General features: G+C 33.1%; 1 protein-coding gene across 1 annotated transcript; it reads left to right on the plus strand.

Moving 5' to 3' along the window:
- The first annotated feature begins 3,035 nt into the window (after window positions 1–3,035).
- LOC120076031 (transcription factor MYB24-like) lies at window positions 3,036–4,829 on the plus strand. Its single transcript, XM_039029816.1, has 3 exons — window positions 3,036–3,374; window positions 3,494–3,623; window positions 4,012–4,829. Exons 1-3 carry the CDS (start codon window positions 3,206–3,208, stop codon window positions 4,556–4,558), a joined length of 846 nt encoding a protein of 281 aa, XP_038885744.1. The 5' UTR covers window positions 3,036–3,205; the 3' UTR covers window positions 4,559–4,829.
- The last annotated feature ends 14,902 nt before the right edge of the window (window positions 4,830–19,731 follow it).

Genomic DNA, 19,731 nt, shown 5'->3' on the forward strand with positions numbered 1-19,731 from the left:
AAGCAAATTATTGAGTTTGGTTTTGCTGTTTCTTTCAATCAGTTCTTACCTCTATAATGGGTTTTATTTATTTATTTTTTGGCTTTGGAAAACTGTAAAGTTGTATAATAATAATGGGTTTTGTGGTTTCTTTTAAGTCAGTTTTTGATGAAAGAAGAAAGAGTGATGATATTCATATTCATGTTCATAATTTGATTCTCATTCTCTCACTTTAAGTCTATCAATCAAATTATTAAAGGGTATCCCTTCTCACCATATACCTTTTATTTATACTTTATGCCCTATTTATATACCCTTATTTTTCTTTTCCTTTAGTCCCCCCCAACATTTTTTTGAATTTTTCTTTTTGTTCAAATATATATGTCATGGACATGTTCCAAAGTACTGCTTATGTTATAAGCACTATTGAAAAAGTAAACAAAAATGAAGTGTTTCTCTTAAAAGTTGTCTCATAGTCATAGCCAAAAATTGTTATGAATTCAAAAAACTACTCTTATTTACTTAAAAACATTTATTCTTTTCAACTGCCGAACTTTCTAAAATTTCTATCCGTATATAAAAGATATAAATTTTCATTTTAATTAAGTCGATTATCCAATCCTCTACTATTTTATCGTGGTCATTTATTCATGCCTTTACTGTACACAAAAAGTTGTCTACCCCTCTCTTCAACTTTTTGATCCAAGAGATTTTCAATATGCCCCTCTAGCCAATAACTCTTTTGGTTCACTATTTTTGGGTTAGATCCGATTTCTTTTTACCGATATCATATTGATAAACATAAATTTTATTTCAAACCAATAGGTATGGGGGAATAACTCATGTACTACACATAAAGATTGTAACTTATTTTTTATCTTTTGATTTGAGATCCTCAACAACTGTAATCTTAAAAATTACTTTACACATTAGTTTTTAAATGAATGATGATTGATGATGGGAGTCCTTATATGACACTTGAGTATGAATAGTTGTGTTAATCTGAGCCTAGCTCAACTAATTAAGACAAATTTCACCGATCAAAATACTAACGGTTTGAATCTCCAATTCCACGTGTTCGTTGCACCATTTTTTTTTTTTGAAAAAAGGTAGGACTAGTTACAATGACTTGATAATCCTTTAAGACAAAGAAATGCATTTGATTCTTAACATATGGAAGGGAATTGAAAGGCCATTGGTTTTGGGTGCACTGAACGATATCCCATCAAGATTGTATTTATGAGCAAATATATCAATAAGGAGTCAATGGGATATATGATGAAAAACGAAGTACTCCTAAAAGTAATTTGTGATCCGAAGGAGCATTTAATTTTAGAGAAAGTTTTCCCTTTTAATTGTTATTTATTTCATTAAAAAAAATCTTTAGGTTAAATTATAAATTTAGCACCTACTTGGAATAAAATTTTCAATTTTCAATTTTGTGTCACATGAATCTTAACCAATTCAACATTTTTAAAAAATTCACAAAATTATTCAACAAAAAATTAAATATTTAATGACTTATATATAAATTTTAATTTTATGTATAATCGATTCACTAATTTTAAAAAATGTCAAATATATTTAATACGTATTAATAGACATAAAAGTGAACGATCATGACTTGATAGCTGTACTTTTTAAAGTTCGGCCACACAAATATGAAAGTTCATAGATTAAAAACCTGTGATCTAACCTCCCAAGAAAGAAATAATAATAATAGTAATCATGCTAACCTATGTCTAAGTTTGATGATGATTTTGTTTCTAGTTTTCTCGCTTTTCTTAAAAAAAAAAAATATTTTCTCAATTTTTTTTACTATGATCGTACAAGTACTATGGATCTTGACTTTCTTTAAAATAAATTTTAATTTTTAGTCAAATTTTAAAAACAAAAACTATTTTTTTAGTTCTTAATTTTTTTTACAGTGTTCGGAAGGGAATTGGATCTTTTAATATCGAGGTTGATAATACATGTTTTATGTTAGTTGACTTGACTTTTAAGAACATTTATAAAGAAATAATAAATAACAAAAAAAAAAAATTATGGATGAAAAGCTTAATTTTACTAAATATCAAATTTCAAATAGTTGTCAAACACGACCTATTATTATTTTTAATTAATTTATTATATCTAGTAGTTCGACTTACATTGCAGTCAAGGTTCAAAATGATGATATCCGTAGATATATCGATGTCATGATTTTACAAAAATATCAATGTCAATGAAAATTTTCAAGAAATTTATCGTAATGGAGAGAGATTATTATAATTATTTAATTAGACTATAATGGATCATTGTTAATAATCATATTAATAAAGTAAAATAAAATTAAAGGAGATATAAAATATTATCGTACAAAATAATTATAAATTATTTATTATAACATGTCTATCGAAATGGGGGAAAACGAAATTATCCTCTAAATTTCAAATCACTTTGAAATCTGGAAATTTCAAGTGAAATTGATTACAACATGCATGCTGCATAATAATCCCTTTATAAAGCTAAAAAAGGTGAAACTGTAATTAACTTTAAAAATCTCATTACCCATATAGACAATGTGGACTTGGAGAAGTCTTTCTTTCAAATTTAAAGAGAGGAAAAAGAAAGTCATTTTTTTTTTTTTTAATTCAAATTGTTGAGGAAGTATTAAAATCTATTGGGTTATACATTTTATTGGTTTTGTCCCATTTCATAAGAAAATTTCACTCAAATTATGCAAAAAAAAAAAAAAAAAAAAAAAAAAAAAAAAAAAAAAACATGTGAAGAAATTCTCCCATATAAGGGACCAAAATATTAGGCTAATTAGCTTTTTAGAACAACTCCTTGGCCTCTCTTCTCATCTCTATAAANAGAAGTCTTTCTTTCAAATTTAAAGAGAGGAAAAAGAAAGTCATTTTTTTTTTTTTTAATTCAAATTGTTGAGGAAGTATTAAAATCTATTGGGTAAAACATTTGATTGGAATTGTCTCAGTGAAAAAGATGACATCTCTCAAATTACGGAAGTGAAAAAAAAAAAAAAAAAAAAAAAAAAAAAAAGAACATGTGAAGAAATTCTCCCATATAAGGGACCAAAATATTAGGCTAATTAGCTTTTTAGAACAACTCCTTGGCCTCTCTTCTCATCTCTATAAATGTTTTGACTCTTCAATCTTTCTCACACCCAAAATCAACAAATTAGAATCTTTCTTCTTCTCTGTTTCTCTCTGTTTTTTGTCTTTCAATGGAAAGTATTAGAAGAAATGTAATTAGAAGCTGCAATAATAATGATGATAATGCAGCAGAAAGTGAGGTAAGAAGAGGCCCATGGACCATTGAAGAAGACACACTCCTTATTCACTACATTGCTTGTCATGGTGAAGGCCATTGGAATAACTTAGCCAAATATTCAGGTCTCTTTCTGCAAACAAACAGAATTTAACTCAAATTCTATTTCCACCCCTATACCTTTCATTTATTGAACTTTCTTCCCCTTTCTTGTTTGTTTGTTTTCTTCTTCTTCTTTCTATAGGCCTTAAGAGAACAGGAAAAAGCTGCAGATTGAGATGGCTAAACTACTTAAAACCCGACATCAAGCGTGGGAATCTAACCCCTCAAGAACAACTCCTCATCCTCGAACTCCATTCCAAGTGGGGGAACCGGTAAGAACCTACTTGAACGAATCTAGAAAATTAAATTTACTGTAACACATCAGTTAATTTTTTTCTAAATTAGATTCTATTTTCGAACGTTTATAACCATAAAAAAATATTGATAATAATTTGTTTGATGAAACATAACAAGATTTCGTGCTTTTTTTATATTTTCTCTCTTTCTTAGAAAAAGTAAATAGTGATTTGACTTATTGTGTTCGTGCTTCTGTAATGTCATTTTTTCTTTCATAATTAACGTAAAATAATTTTTAAGATTTTTTTATCAGTTTTTTTTTTCAATTTAACCGTGTTTGGGTCTTATGTTAAAGTTCTTATAGTGTCATTTCATGTAAAATTTAAGATTATTTGTCCATTTATTTTTGTTGTTGATTCTCAGGTGGTCAAAGATTGCACAACAATTACCAGGAAGAACGGACAATGAGATAAAGAATTACTGGAGAACAAGAGTAGAAAAACAAGCAAAACAGCTAAAGATGGAATCGAACAGCCAAAAATTCTTGGAGACAGTTCACCATTTGTGGATTCCGAGGTTGCTTCAAAAAATGGACCAAAAACCATCATCATCAACCTCCTCAAACTACAATCCTCCATCATCAGAAGAAGCTTTATTTCAAAAGCCATGTGGTTCATCCTCATCAGAACCCACCATAGAAGCCAATCAGAGCTCAATTCTGAGTTGTGGGGGTTATTATCAATGGCCAGAATCCTCTGAAAGTGTTTCAGAAGAGGCTGGGAATAATTGTGATGTGCAGCCACTGAATAATAATGGTGACTTTCTTCAGGTGGACCAATTACAACTACAACTACAACACCCATTTTCTTTCTTGGGTGCTGCTTGTGGAGGTGCAGAGTTTGATGGCCAGATGGCTGCATCTGATTGGGTTTTGGAGGATGATGTGGCAGAAAGATTCTGGAATTTCTAAGAGTAATACATCGGCACTCTTAATACATCCTTCCATCACAAAAGAATATATATATATATATATATAAAAGAGTTATCATTTTAGAACAAAAAAAAGTTTACCACGTTACAATTTGTTATTGGATATTTGGATAGATTGTATAACCATTGGTGTAACTTAAAATGCACCCAAATAATTGACTATAGAGATTGTTGTATTTTTTCGAAGGTGTAAGAAAAAATATGATTAGATGAAGATTTATATTTTTAGTTCATATTTTGGATTGAATCAACAAGTTTGAGTTATTTTTATCATCATCATCATAATTTTTGTGCATCATATTTGCACACCAAAAAAATTTGTCATGTGGTTGATTTTAATTTTTTTTTTATCATGTAAGAAAAAGGATACATGGAATTAGTACAGTGTAGGTTGCATCTAATTATTGCTCTTATTATTATTAGCTCGTTGTTAGTTGAGGATTATTTAATTATAAAATGTGTGGTAGATTTTGGAATTTAATTATTATGACCTCGTTTGGTAACCATTTGATTTTTTGTTTTTGTTTTTGAAATTAAGTCTATTTCATCAACATTTCTTACTATCATTTGCATCTTTTTAAGTACAATGATTGAGTTATGAGCTAAATTCTAAAAACAAAAATAACTTTTTGAAAGATACTTTTTTTAGTTCTCAACATTTGGCTTGGTTTTTTAAACCAGTAGTCAAAAATAGATAACAAAGAAAGAAATTTGGAAGTGGAAGTAATGTCCATAGACCTAATTTTAAAAAACAAAAAGGTTACCAAATAAAGCATACATATGATATTTTATATAATATATATATAAAATGTTTGTTGCAAAGACTGCAATTATTGTTAAGTCAATTCACTCTAATTTCTTATAGGTGAACTACTTTTTAATCCAATATCTCTTTTGAATAGATTTTAAATATGTTTGGAATATATTTTCAAGTATTTAATTTAACAAATAAGTTAGTTTAAAAAAAAAAAAAATTAAATATTTGGTAAACATTTAAAATGGAATTTGAAAAAAACGAGTTTATAGAATAAGTTAGTTTATGATAAACACTTGGAATCATTTTTTGAAAAATGACTTTTAAGTGTTTAATGGTTAATCTCTCACCCATTTGTATTATTATTAAAATTTCCAATATACCCCAAAAGTCATCTACTTCACTTTCACTATGTTGTCTTAGCTACCATCGCCTCTACAGTCCAACTCCAGCCACCACCACAAGCGGTCAATTCTAACCACCACCGGTGTCCATCATCGTCGCCAATGACCTTTGATCGCCACCATTGACGATCAACTCCGACAACCAATTCCAAGAACGACCAACTTCGACAACCATTATTTTAAATTATTGGTTCATAGTATTTTACAGTTGTCATTTATAGTAATTTGAGATTAATAAAAATACCCTTAGTATACAACAAACCTAACAAACTTGTAATAAAAACACTTTTGAGAAAGAGTTGTCAAACACATAAAGTGACTTAATCTTAAACATTTTTTTTAATCAAAAGTGTTTAAATTAAAATGGCTTTTCCAATAACATTTTTTCTAAGTTAATCCAAACAAGCCTTTTATTTTGTTTCCACTAAAAACAAAATTATCATAATAACTTGCAATAATGTAAAGTGAATATAGTTAAATTGTAATTAATACTTTTTGGGATAAACTTCAAATTTCTATACCCTCACTTATTGCATTAAGAAAATACTTTTGTAATGGTCAATGATAAGGCTTACAAATATAACAATTAAATCCAAAGTATTAACATATATAACACAATACAAAAAAATTTGTAGATATAGCAAAATTTAGAACTAACTCTATGAGTCTATCAATGATAGGCTATATTGTTAATAGGGGTCTAAGTGATAGAGTATATCATTGATAAGAGTCATCAGCAATAGAATCTCTATCATAGATTTTGCTACATTTTACAATTCTTTAAAAAATATTGCTATATACTTAATTATTTATCTTTAGGACTAACTACTGCAATTACTCCCTAAATTATGCATATGTCTCATACAAAGGTAATTTTCCACGATCTTCAACATAATTGCTCTGGTAAATTATTATTTCTAATTTTTTTAATTATATATGTAGAGTGAGTGCACATTGATGTAAAAGGATAAGTCTATCAAAAGACTATGCAGATGGATGAGGACAAATATATAATGCATCTTTTCCGAGTCTTCTTTGGTGAGTTTGTATCTTCCACAACTTTAATGAAATTAAAGACTTGGAAAAGTTGAAGTCTACTTCAATCAATTATGCAAATGAAGAAACTAGAGATGTGATTGATAGTCTCAAAGTGTTTAAAAGTTATCTATTCTACAATTTGGTAGCCTTCCAAAAGAAGGTATATATTGTTTGTATAGTTAAAAAAATCATAATCAAATTTAAAAATCGCAAAATTTTTGGAGAAATTTGATTCGTTGAATAAATTTTGTATTAGTATTCATTTCAATATAGGGAGTATAATCTCTAATACGCAAAATTCAATTTGATGTTTTCTCTTCGAACGTTAAAGTAAGTCTTTTCTTTCCAAGTCTTATTAGAGCTTCAGCTTCAAAGTCTTCGAAAACTCTTCAAGAACTTAATATAAGTTTTTGTTTTCTAAATTTTCAATTATTCAAATTTTCAGGAGAGCTACACGCTTTAGAGCTTCCGAGTTTTGATCTTCTAATTTTTAGTGTTTTGGAAGAGTTATATTCCTCATATTCTCATAGCACCACTCTTCAATTCTTCCAAAAAGGAATGATTAAGACCTTTATTTATAGAGTTTCTCAAATGCACACTTGGCATTGATTACTTCTTGGCTCATAAATTGGGCTTGGTCTTGGGCCAAATCAGATTTGACCCAATTTTCTATTATGGACTTAAATTAGGTTGAATTTTGGGTTCAGGCAATTTAAATGACTCAGCCCAATCCAATGTATAATTGGAAAACTGGACCTCAACATGAAAAATAGCCAACCAAAATTTCCTTTTGAATAACAGTAACTCCTGAACCAACCCTTTTCTTTTCTTTTTTAACCTTAACATAGGCATGGGCTGTGACGTGCTGGCACTATAAGAAAACTCTCTTTTAGTGGCAATTTTTTAGTGACATGGCCAGAATATATCACTATTTACTTATTTATAGCAACACATCAAAAAACTTGTCACATAAAATAATTATTAGTGATAGAGTTTAAACATACGTCATTAAAAGCTCATGCAACATGTTAACATGCCTCCCAAAAGGCTAATAGTCTTTAGTGACAAACTAATGCGCCAAAGTTACTATTATATATATATATATATATAATGAACCACGTAAAAATTAAAATGCCCTCATTTTCGTTTCCCTCCTTTACATAGCATTTCCCCTTCCCCCTTCCCTCTTCTCTCTTCCATCTTTCCTCTAGATTTTCACCCTTCTAATTTTCCTTTCTCCCTTTGGTTTCCTCTTCCTCCTTCCTAATTCACTTGCTCCCTCTCTTCATCTCTTTTTCTCTGCTTTTTCGATCAGCAACCACACTAGCCCACTCCCCATGTTTTCTATCTCAGGTGAAAACCCTCCATTGGCCTTTTTCTTCATTGAACAATAGCTTCCCTCAAGTGGTGTTACCTCCACAACCACAAGAGAATAATTTTTTGTGCTATGGTATACTTTCTCTGTGTTTCCTTCTTCTTCAACTTCTCCTTTAGCCAACAGAGGTCGATCATGCTACAATCATAGACAGACAAGTCACCTCAAGCTTGAACAACACAAATCTATCAATTTTTCAGTAATATTTTCCTCTATAAGTGAGATTTGGTTCTAAACCACTCTAAATCAACATTAGTCTTACATTACCCACTCCTCTCTTTGGTAAGATTTTGGTTTGAAAGTCTTGTTTAGACTTTTTCGAACCCTTACAAAATATTGTAATTTGGTTTAGAACTAACTAATGACATTTTGGGACTGTTTGAGTAACTTTGGTAAGTATTTAGCACGCTTTGAATTCGTTCGTACTAGATTAAGGTGTTTTAGAATGGTCCCTAGCATTTGAGATTTATTTATGGGAGGTTCATACTAATTGTGGACTCCTTTGTACTCATTCCAACACAGAACTAAAGTCTTTTAGATAAGATTTAGGTGGTAAAGTCTCAGCTAGACTTTTTTGAACCCTTACTAAATATTGAAAGATAGAAAGAAAAGAGACCAGACAAAGTTTACGTGAAAAAACCTAATCTAGGGAGAAAAAACCACGATAGAAAAGTTTTATTGTTTAATGTCATGCTTACAAGAGACTCCAACCTCAGATATAAATAGAATGAAGGAAAACCCTATTTTAGTAAATATAGAGTAAACTACAAATATGCCCTTAGGGTTAATGTAACATATTTCAACACTCCCCCTTAAGTTGGGGCGTAGATATCGACAAGACCCAACTTGCTAACACAAGTTTCAAACATCTGTCTCGATAAACCTTTGGTAAGAACATCTGCAACCTGTTGGACTAGGTACATAGGGAATACAGGTAACCCCGTGGTCTAACTTCTCTTTACTAAAGTGTCTGTCAATTTCCACATGCTTGATTCTATCATGTTGTACTAGATTACTAGCAATACTGATGGCAGCCTTATTATCATAAGACAGCTTCATGGGACCCAGATTATCCTTGTGAAGATTGATGGAACACTAGACATACATAGCGGAATAAGGATCTAATTACACTCTAATTACTTTTAATTAAAAGGAAATTAGCATGCAAAAGTTATAAAAAAAAAAAAAAAGTAAACTAAAAGGAATAGTGTACAACTTTTGTAGCTCCCCAAAAAAAGATATTTCTCGTTGAATCTCGACTCAAACTCTACCGGATCACCACTACAGTTTTCTTGTTATTCTCTAGACTCAGAACCGGGTTGTGGGACTCGGTGAATGAAGGAATGAAAAGAGAATAAAGGTAGGTTCAAGGTTAATGTGAGAAAAAGGGAATTTTTGGTGAGAATTTGAAAACCAAAAATTATAGAAAAATTAACTTACTAAAAGGGAAAGAAGAAGATTATTTCAAAATAAAACTTCTTTTTATAAAACTATTACATGCATCTGATGCATGTAAAAACTCACCAAAGATCAACACCTCACAAAGCACTAAACCAAAGTGGGCTATGTGTCATTCTATAATGTTTACACATAGTTCACTTAAGTTAGTGGGATTATCCAACAAAAATGTTGGATAATTTCACTAACTCTAGTCAAGGGCAAAATGGTCTTTTTCCATTTGGTCAAAGTCAAACTTTGACTTTCCATAGCGAAAAAGTCAACCCTTTGACTTTTTAAAGTTTTGACCCTCTTGACTAATTTTGACCTCCCGAACATTAATCCGCATTCATATTTTCATAATTCAAATCACATTTGAATATAGAGCGCCATACAAAAACCCAATAGCAATATCACATATACTTGTTGGTTTTACTCCCTTTTCCTAATTCGAACAATTTGAATTAATCCTATATACTGCAATTCGAATTAATCCTACATACTGTTCTAAGTTTAATCCATATGAGCTAGTAGGGGGATCTAATGGACCTACAGATCATGGGCTCCAACAATCCGAGATTAACCGGTAAAACTCTTTAACCTAATTAATCAACATTTTTTAACATATTTCTATCCATCTGATATAACCATAACCAGTAAGTCAATCTTTCACAAGTTGTTCATGGTCTTGGCTGGGTCAAAATACCGTTTTACCCCCAAGAACACTTCTTGTTCCTTCAGTTCCACTGAACATCTGAAGAACAATTGATTTGTGGTCCAACCAACAAATCGAGTCCCTCTCAGCCTAATGAGAGGGTGGGGCCCCTTGTTCTAATTTCGAAGTCAGCACTTAAGGGAACAACCTATCTACTACCACTAGAGACGAGTATGAGTGAAGTCCGTTTTGTACCCTATGTCCCTAGCTATTTGCCCGGTCTTACCCTTGAAATGAGAGGCTTATTGAGCCAGCGCTGTTGAGCTGCTCTCACCCATGCAGATCTAAAGATAATCCCGAATAAACAGAAGTTCATAGTTAGCTTAGGATTGAGATCGAGTTACCTAGGTCATCAAATTTGAATTAGTTAGTTTTATATAGTAAACGGTGTTATAAAGCAAAAGTGACTAAGTCGTGGTCTAGTCTTATACAAACTAATTGCATAGGATGCCCCCACTCACATATCTCTATATGAACGATTCAGGATCACATTGTTTGTACTAACTACAAAGTAGGCCGTATCCATAGTATCCCCAGAATAAGGCGCCCAACCTTATCCCTATACTATAGACCAGTTTAGGCAATATACTCGAACTTGATCCATGTTTTATGTCATCACATAAAGTTCAAGTCTACATTAAATAGCCTGAGGACCTTAGTTTATTGGATTCAAGATTACAATTTCAATAACAATTTTATCGAAAAACAAAACAGAATATGTTTATCAATTTACAAACTACAAGTTTTAGGACATAAAATCCAATAAAGATCAGACAAAACTTTCTGCAACCAGATTTCTTTACACATTCCTAGACTCATAGCTGTATACTCTGCCTTATCACTGCTTCTGGCCATATACCCTGTTTTTTACTCCACCAAGACACCAAATTTCCCCACACAAAGGTACAGTATCCTGAGGTTGACTTTCTATCAGTCACTGATCCTGCCCAATCCGAGTTAGTATCCGCTTCGATGCTCCGTGTGTCATATTTTCTGAACACTAAGCCCTTCTCTGGGGTGGACTTCAGATAACTCAGAATTCAAGTCACTGTTTCCATGTTCTCCTCATACGGATTCTGCATGAACTGACTTACTACACTCACAGCATAGGAGATGTCGGCCTAGTATGAGAAAAGTAAATCAGTTTTCCTACTAGGCGTTGATACCTCTCCTTATTTATAGGAAATCCTTCCGAAATGCTTTTTAGTTTGCCATTGACCTCAATAGGAATGTCAATGGATTTGCATCTAATCATTCCTGTTTCCTTTAACAAGTCCAACATGTATTTCTGTCGAGATACATATATTCCTGCTTTCGATCTCGCCACTTCCATCCCGAGAAAGTACCTCAGACTACCAAGATCTTTGATCTCAAATTCGTCTGCCATCCTTTGTTTTAGCTTAACAATTTCTGTCGTGTCATCTCCTGGTAAAATGATGTCATCAACATACACCACCAAAACAGCAATCTTCCCTGAAGGTGATTTTTTGGTAAATAATGTATGATCAGAATGCCCTTGAACAAACCCTTGGGATTTAACAAGCACTGTGAACCTATCGAACCATGTCCTAGGAGACTGTTTCAACCCATATAAGGATTTCCTGAGTTTGCAAACATGGTTTCCAAACTTAACTTCGAAACCTGGAGGCAGACTCATGTAAACCTCTTCTTCTAACTCACCATTCATGAAGAAATTTTTTACATCTAGTTGATGTAGGGGCCAATCTTTATTCACGGCAATAGACAGAAGAACTCGGATCATGTTTAGCTTAGCCATAGGGGAAAAAGTTTCTGAATAATCAATCCCATATGTCTGAGTGAACCCTTTAGCAACTAACCTGGCTTTATGTCTCTCGACCATTCCGTCAGACCTATACTTCACTGTGAACACCTATTTGCAACCAACTGTCTTGTGACCTCTAGGAAGAGCTACTAACTCCCAAGTCTTATTCGCCTCGAGAGCTCTCATTTCGTCCATTATTGCCGCTTTCCACTCGGGAACTTCCATGGCCGCATGTACACTTGTAGGTATTGCTAGAGCATCCAGTTGGGTAGTGAAAGCCTTAAAACCAGAAGATAAGTTACTATAGGTCAGAAAACTGTGTAAAAGGTACTTTGTACATGACTTGGTTCCTTTCCTCAGAGCAATTGGCATATCTAGAGTGGTATCATAATTGCAAGTTTTCATCGGTCTCTCTCCAATATCAGACTTCTGAGACAATTCTACATCTTTCTGAGGATCTTCCAGCACCTCATTACCTCCTAAAATTTCAACCTTCTCTAAACTCGCCTCATCATTTTCTATATTCCCAGACTTCTCTTCAAGAATCTCTTATGAAACAATAGAATCATGAACCTGAACTGGTTCCGATGCTTGGACACTTTCCGATGGAACACCAAGGGTTTTCTGAGTTTCCTTTCTGAGATTCTTCCTATAGTATGTTATTCAGGGCACTTGTCTAGTAGGAAGGACATACACTGGAATAGTAGGAGCATAATTAGGCTCGAGACTAGGTAGACTGAGTTCAGGAATATTAGGACTAGCTCAAGATTGAAGCTAATAGGTACGGAGTATGTGGAACTGTTAGTATCTTCACTCGTGGTCTCCCTTTGAAGATGACTAATAGGAAAGAACGGTTTATCTTTAAGGAACGTGATATCCATTGTGACAAAGTATTTTCAGGAAGATGGGTGAAAGCATTATAGCCTTGCTGATGAAGGGGATACCCAATAAACACAGACTTTTGAGCTCGTGGGGCAAACTTAGTCTGATGTGAACCATGAGTGTGAACAAAGGTTGTACACCCAAACATACGAAGAGAAATCTCAGGAATAAGACGGGTAGACTCGCAGGACTCTTTGAAGCATTCAAAGGGTGTTTGAAACTTTAGAACCCATGAAGGCATCCTATTAATGAGATAGGTTGCAGTAAGGACTACATCTCCCCACAGGTACGAAGGGAGAGACACTGGAATCATCAAGGAGCGAGCAACTTCAATGAGATAGCGATTTTTCCGTTCAGCCACCCTGTTTTGTTGTGGAGTATACGCACAAGAGTTTTGATGGACGATCCCTTTTAATGCTAGGAATTCTTGGAGGGTGTGATTGACAAACTCATGTTCATTGTCACTCCGAAGAATGGCAATCTTTGTATTGAACTATGTTAAAATAGTGGTATAGAATTGTTTGAAGGTAGACAGAACCTTGGACTTATCAGCAAATAGATATACCCATGTAAGTCGGGTATGATCATCGATGAATATTACAAACCACCGTTTATCGGATAGGGTAGAGATGTTTGAAGGACCCCAAACATTACTGTGGATCAAGTGGAAAGGATGGGTAGGTTTATAGGGCTGAAAAACAAAAGACACACAAGGTTGTTTAGCATGTATATAAACATCACAAGATAACGAAGAAATATTCACATTACGAAATAAGTGGGAAACAAATATCTCATATATTGCGTGACATTACAAGATAACGAAGAAATGTTCACATTACAGAATAAGTGGGGAAAAAAATATCTCATATATTGAAAACTTGGATGTCCAAGACGAAAATGCCACAATAAATAATCTTTTTTAGACATAGTAAATGAAGATAAAAGGCTAGTCTTAAACAAGTTCCTGGAAGAAGCATCTTTAGAAAGGAAATAGAGGCCCCTTTCATATCGGACAGTGCCAATCATCTTCCTCGAGCTTAAGTCCTGAAACAAAGTAGCATCTGGTGAGAAGACAACTCTACAGTTCGAATACTTTGTTATTTTACTTATTGATAACAAGTTGTAAGAAATTTTTGGCACATATAGGACATTTTGAAGAATTAATCCTTGAAATGGTGACAGTCTGCCTTTTCCAGCAACAGAAGTGAATGACCCATCCACAATTCGAATTCTCTCATTTCTAGCACTCGGATAGTACGAGAGGAATCGATCAGATGAACCAGTCAAGTGATCGGTCGCTCCTGAATCTAGAATCCATAACTCATTCCCTTCAATAAGGAAACTAAAAGATTGAGGGTTACCTGATTGAGCAATTGTTCTGATCCCTATAGTACCTGAATCACCTGGGTTGGTCACTAGAGGTTGTGTCTGAGGTTGTGTGGCACCCTCAACCGATTCACTCACTAGAGCACGACCAGATTTTAACTTGTCATTTAGAGGGCGACGTTTACCATTAGGAGGTCGACCATGTAGTTTCCAACACTGATCCTTCTGTGCCACTGTTTTTTGCAATGCTCAAATACTGGAGGTGTTTTTCTATTCTGCTTGTCACCATCACATCCAGTGGGTTTCACCCTAAAAGCAGCTGACTCTACAGTGGTGACACCAGACCCATTCATTGCACTTGATCTATCCTCTTCCAATCTAACCTCTGAACAAACCTCCATGAGGGATGATATCAGTTTCTGCCCTAGTATTCGACTCCGAATCGTATCAAATTTGGGGTGGAACCCCGCAAGAAAATCATACACACGCTCAACCTCTTCTATCTTCGAGTATTAAATGGCGTCATGCGGGCAATTCCAGATGATCTCCTGATATAGATCCATTTTCTACCATAACAAAGACATCTTGTTGAAGTATGACGTTACATCCATGCTCCCTTGTTTGCACTCATAAACCTGTTTATATAGAGTATACAGGCGGAATGCATTCTGACGTCTCGAATATAACCATCGAACTACGTCCCAAATATCCCGTGTGGTGGTTGAATAGAGTAAAGGTTTCCTAATTTGTGGTTCCATGCTACTGATGAACATCGAACAGAGCAATGAATCCTCTCCCTTCCAGACACGCTCTTGAGGATCCCCAGGACTTGGTCGTGGTATCTCTCCAAGTCAAGTATCCAAACTTATGGCATCCCTCAAGAACCATTTTAATTGTTTGGGACTAGGAGAAGTAATTATGTCCATTCATCTTCTCTCCTGTGATCATTCCTGCAGAGTTTCCTGTAGTCCCAGATAAAAGATTAGTAGTAGAAAGAGTAGGAAATATTGTTACCGAATTTTCTGAATAGATCGGGACACTAGAAGAATCACGACCATTTAATTTGGCTTCGAGAGCAGCCATCTGTTGTTAGAGACTGGCCAATTGTTGTTGGAGTTCCCCATGGGATTCAGATCTGGGATGTTTCTGTCCATAGGTAATGGAATTTTCTTCACCTGAATCACCTATTCGAAACTGAGGTTGAACAGTGTACACATGAGGGAGAGACCGTCTGAAGTGAACCTAATTGTGTGTGCAAAATCGAAGCACCCCCATCGGTGACATTCGGCTGGAACAGACAAGTACGCTGGAACTGAAAGACGATCGGCGCGCTGGCTAGAGCGAACCCACCAGAACCCTGTGTCAATCGTGATCCAAGTCGAAGCTGTAGTCCGAGATGCACACCGACTTGGTTGGTAATGCTCGGCTATTGAAGTTGCGATTGTGGGTCTGAAGTCGGCGCGATTCCGGATGATAGGTTGATGAAGTCTGGTAATGGGGCTCCAGATGGTTTGGGTTGCGTTGGGTTTAAGATAGTTCGAAGATATCGATCGACGGCTGCTTGAATCACAGCCACATTAGTCGTGTCTGCCAATGTTCCCTCACCTACCAAGTTTGATGACCGAATTTCTTCTATCGGAGTTAGGGTTTCATCACCTTGCTCTGATACCATATTGAAAGATAGAAAGAAAAGAGACCAGACAAATTTTACGTGGAAAACCCAAATCCAGGGAGAAAAAACAAAGATATAAAAGTTTTATTGTTTAATGTCATGCTTACAAGAGAACCCAACCTTATATATAAATAGAATGAGGGAAAACTCTATTTTAGTAAATATAGAGTAAACTACAAATATGCCCTTAGGGCCAACATATTTCAACACTAAACATTGTAACTTGGTTTAAAACCAACTAGCAAGATTTTGTAGTTGTTTTCATAAGTTTAGTAAGTATTTAGACAACATTGAATTTGTTACGTAATCGACAATTAAAAAATACAAAAACTGTAAAAGAATCAACACACAGATATACATGGTTCACTAACGGTATGTTAGCTACGTCCACGGGTAGAGGGAGAACGGTATTATTAGATAGAATATTTTTTGAATGTCGAAACGATGCCTCTAAAGATTAGAGGGTTTATATAGCACACTACTCTAAACCTTAGGGTTATAATCGTAAATAACTATAAATAAATAAATATGTTAAATACTGAATAGGTTTTAGAAATATCCCCAACACTTAAGAAATATTGATTATAGGTCCAAACTGGTTTTTGATTCCTTCATACTCATTCCAATCAAGAACTAAGCTCTTTTGAGTAAGATTTAACTGGTGAAGTCTCATTTAGAATTTTTTGAAACCTTACTAAATGTAGTAAATTGGTATATAACTCTTTGGGAACTCTTTTTTGTAGATCAAGACTTCAAAGTTTTCGAATGAAGGTTTAACATTAAGGTTGTTTTGAGTTAGAATATTATTGTTATTGTTTAAGGAATCTTTCAAATAACTTAGCGCTTTAGAATGTTAGATAAGTAGAATTCTACTTGTTGGATCTTGTTTGTGTATTAGCATTACTCTATTTCGATTATGTTTATATGTGACTTATATGAAATTATTGTCAACTTTTTATGATCTAATATGGTTGAGCACCCCTAACTGGCTCATCATGATTTATGTTTTGATGTTTTGAATATGGCTAAGAAAGTCTGGAATGATGTATATCATGTTGACTTGTGAAATTTTTGTGATCTGATATGGTTGTTTATGTTTGTAAGCCTGTAAGTTTTGTTGTTTATATTTACACATTTTGCCCAATTTATTTAATTTGTATTAGACTCTTCCTTTGTTTTGATAAGCTTTAGTTGCTTGGGCTAATTAGTTGTTTACAACTTGTCGATTACTTGAACCGCACATTTTTTTTTCTTTGGACTATTGTTATATTTATATTTATTTATAGACAATGTAAACAAGTTTTGTTAGGCTTTGTTAGCTCTAAAAAAGAGTTAATTTTATTCTTCTAATCTCACTTGCTTGTTAGTTTAATGTATTTAATTATCTATTATTGTAAGTTTTCGAGCAATTCATGTGTTTCAGAGTGCTATGTACAATTCAAAATTGATTTGGAGCTACTAAGACTGGTACCGAGCACCCAAAGCTTCAGTGGATGCAAAATGACAAAAATGTCCCCAAGGATGATGGTTATTAGTTTTAATAAGAATCTCATTCATAGTTTAATTTTGAATATATAATTTTAATAAGAATCTAATTCATATTAACTTTTAATATATAGTTTTATATGAATCTAATTCATATTGTTTTAATATGGATTAGATTCATATTAATTATTATTTGAATCTTATTCAAATCCAATAAGCCTCCTTTTATTATATAATTTAATTTTGAATTTTATTCAAAAAAAACTTTATATTATAATGTATTTATAAACATTATATTTATTGTATCATATAAAATTAATATTGTTTCCTTAATTAAATTGAACAATTAAAACTCTTTAAAAAAATATTGGTCCTTGTTTACATATTGTAAGCTAGAAGGGGACCTAATAGACTTACAGATTATAAGCTTCATTGTTTTGAGGTTGATTAATTAAACTCTTTAATTAAATTAGCCAACATTCATTAACTATGAGTCACTCTACTAAAGACCCATAGCTGCACTCTTAGCACTGTAGAACATGTTGCGTTCATGGATTTGACCATTATAAGTAAGTTGATCCTTCACAAGTCATTCGTAACTACGGTTAGATCAAATTATCGTTTTACCCTTGTAATTATCTCATACTCCTTAGGTACCACTAATCCCTTTAATGAACAATTTGTTTATGGTTCTACCATAAACCAAGTCACTCTTGAGCCAATAAGAGGGTGGGTACTCTTTGTTCAAGACTCGAAATCAGCAGTTAAAAGGAACTACTCATCTATTTACCCTAAAGGCGGAAGAAGTGAATTCCATGTGTAGTTATATTCCCAGTTCCCCACTTAGTCTCGTCCCCAAGGAGGCTGGTGCAGTGGCGCCACGCTCGGTGCAACAATCAAGTAGGCAACTCAAGGTGGGAGCGCTGTAGCGCTCCAAATATTGACGGGAAAAAAAAAGAAGTGTCACGCACCCGGGCCAGACGTGGAGCACCACAGCACTGCAACATTATGCTTTGGCAGATGGCTAAATTAGTGCCTAGCGCCACAAGCTGTCCCGATTTCTTTAAATATCCCTTCATTATTTTTTGGGTTAGAGGATGTTGAAACTATGGTGGTCGAAGTAAATCTTGAAACTTTTCTTCTTCCTCTGTTTTTTTAGCATTCTTAGGTTATATTTTTACATTCTCTATTTTTTAGCATTCTTAAGTTATATTTTTACATTCTATTGGGTTGCAACTAAAGATTGGATGCTCTCCTCTCCATTTTTGTCTATGAGATGTGGAGGTAAATGAAGGGATCAAATCCCCTACGAAAGCAATTTATCACCTGTTGCTTTGATTTTTTTTTTTTAGAATTAAGTGCAGAAAGAAGAAACATAGCAGCATATATTATGTCAAGTACAAAGGTTAAGCATGAATTTAGAGGGAAGAAGAAAAAATTACCTTTGAAGAATACTTCTTCAAATCTTCTTCAGGTCTTCATTCTTCTCTGCAACCAATCTTCCATGTATAGGGACATCTCCAAAATGTATTCCCAGCTATTCTCTGGCAAGGAACTAGCTTGTAGGAACTTCCTTTCGAAAAACATAGGGAATTGATTTTGTTCTAAGAGAGTTTTTACAAAGAACCATTTTCTCTATAAAAAGCTTGAGAGATTTTTTCCATAGAGAACTCTCTTCTGTGTCAAAAACCTGAGTGAGAAGAGAGGATAATGTCAATTTTCTTCTTGCAAGTTAAGATCTTCCTAAAAAAAACTTTTAATCCTCGTTTTTAATGTGAAGTACGTTTTAAAACTACCCACTTCACCCATTAATTAAATAAGATTAATTAACTTAGTTATTAATTACAATAATTAATAACTAAAATTAATTAATTAATTTAAAAAATTAAATATCTAATATTTAATTAAATATTTGAATCTTATTAAAATATATCTCTCTCATAACTTATAGTTTTTAATATGAATCTCATCCATATTAACTTTTAAATATATAGTTTTAATATAAATCTCATTCATATTAAATTTTAATATATAGTTTTAATAAGAATCTCATTCATATTAACTTTTAATATATAGTTTTAATATGAATCTAATTCATATTGTTTTGATATGGATTAGATTCATATTAATTATTATTTGAATCCTAATCAAATACAATAAGCCTCATTTTATTATATAGTTTAATTTTGAATCTTATTCAAAAATAATTTTATATTATAATGTATTTATAAACATTATATTAATTGTATCATATAAAATTAATATTATTTCCTTAATTAACT

The sequence above is a fragment of the Benincasa hispida genome, chromosome 4 (assembly GCF_009727055.1).
Source record: "Benincasa hispida cultivar B227 chromosome 4, ASM972705v1, whole genome shotgun sequence".
NCBI lineage: Eukaryota > Viridiplantae > Streptophyta > Magnoliopsida > Cucurbitales > Cucurbitaceae > Benincasa > Benincasa hispida.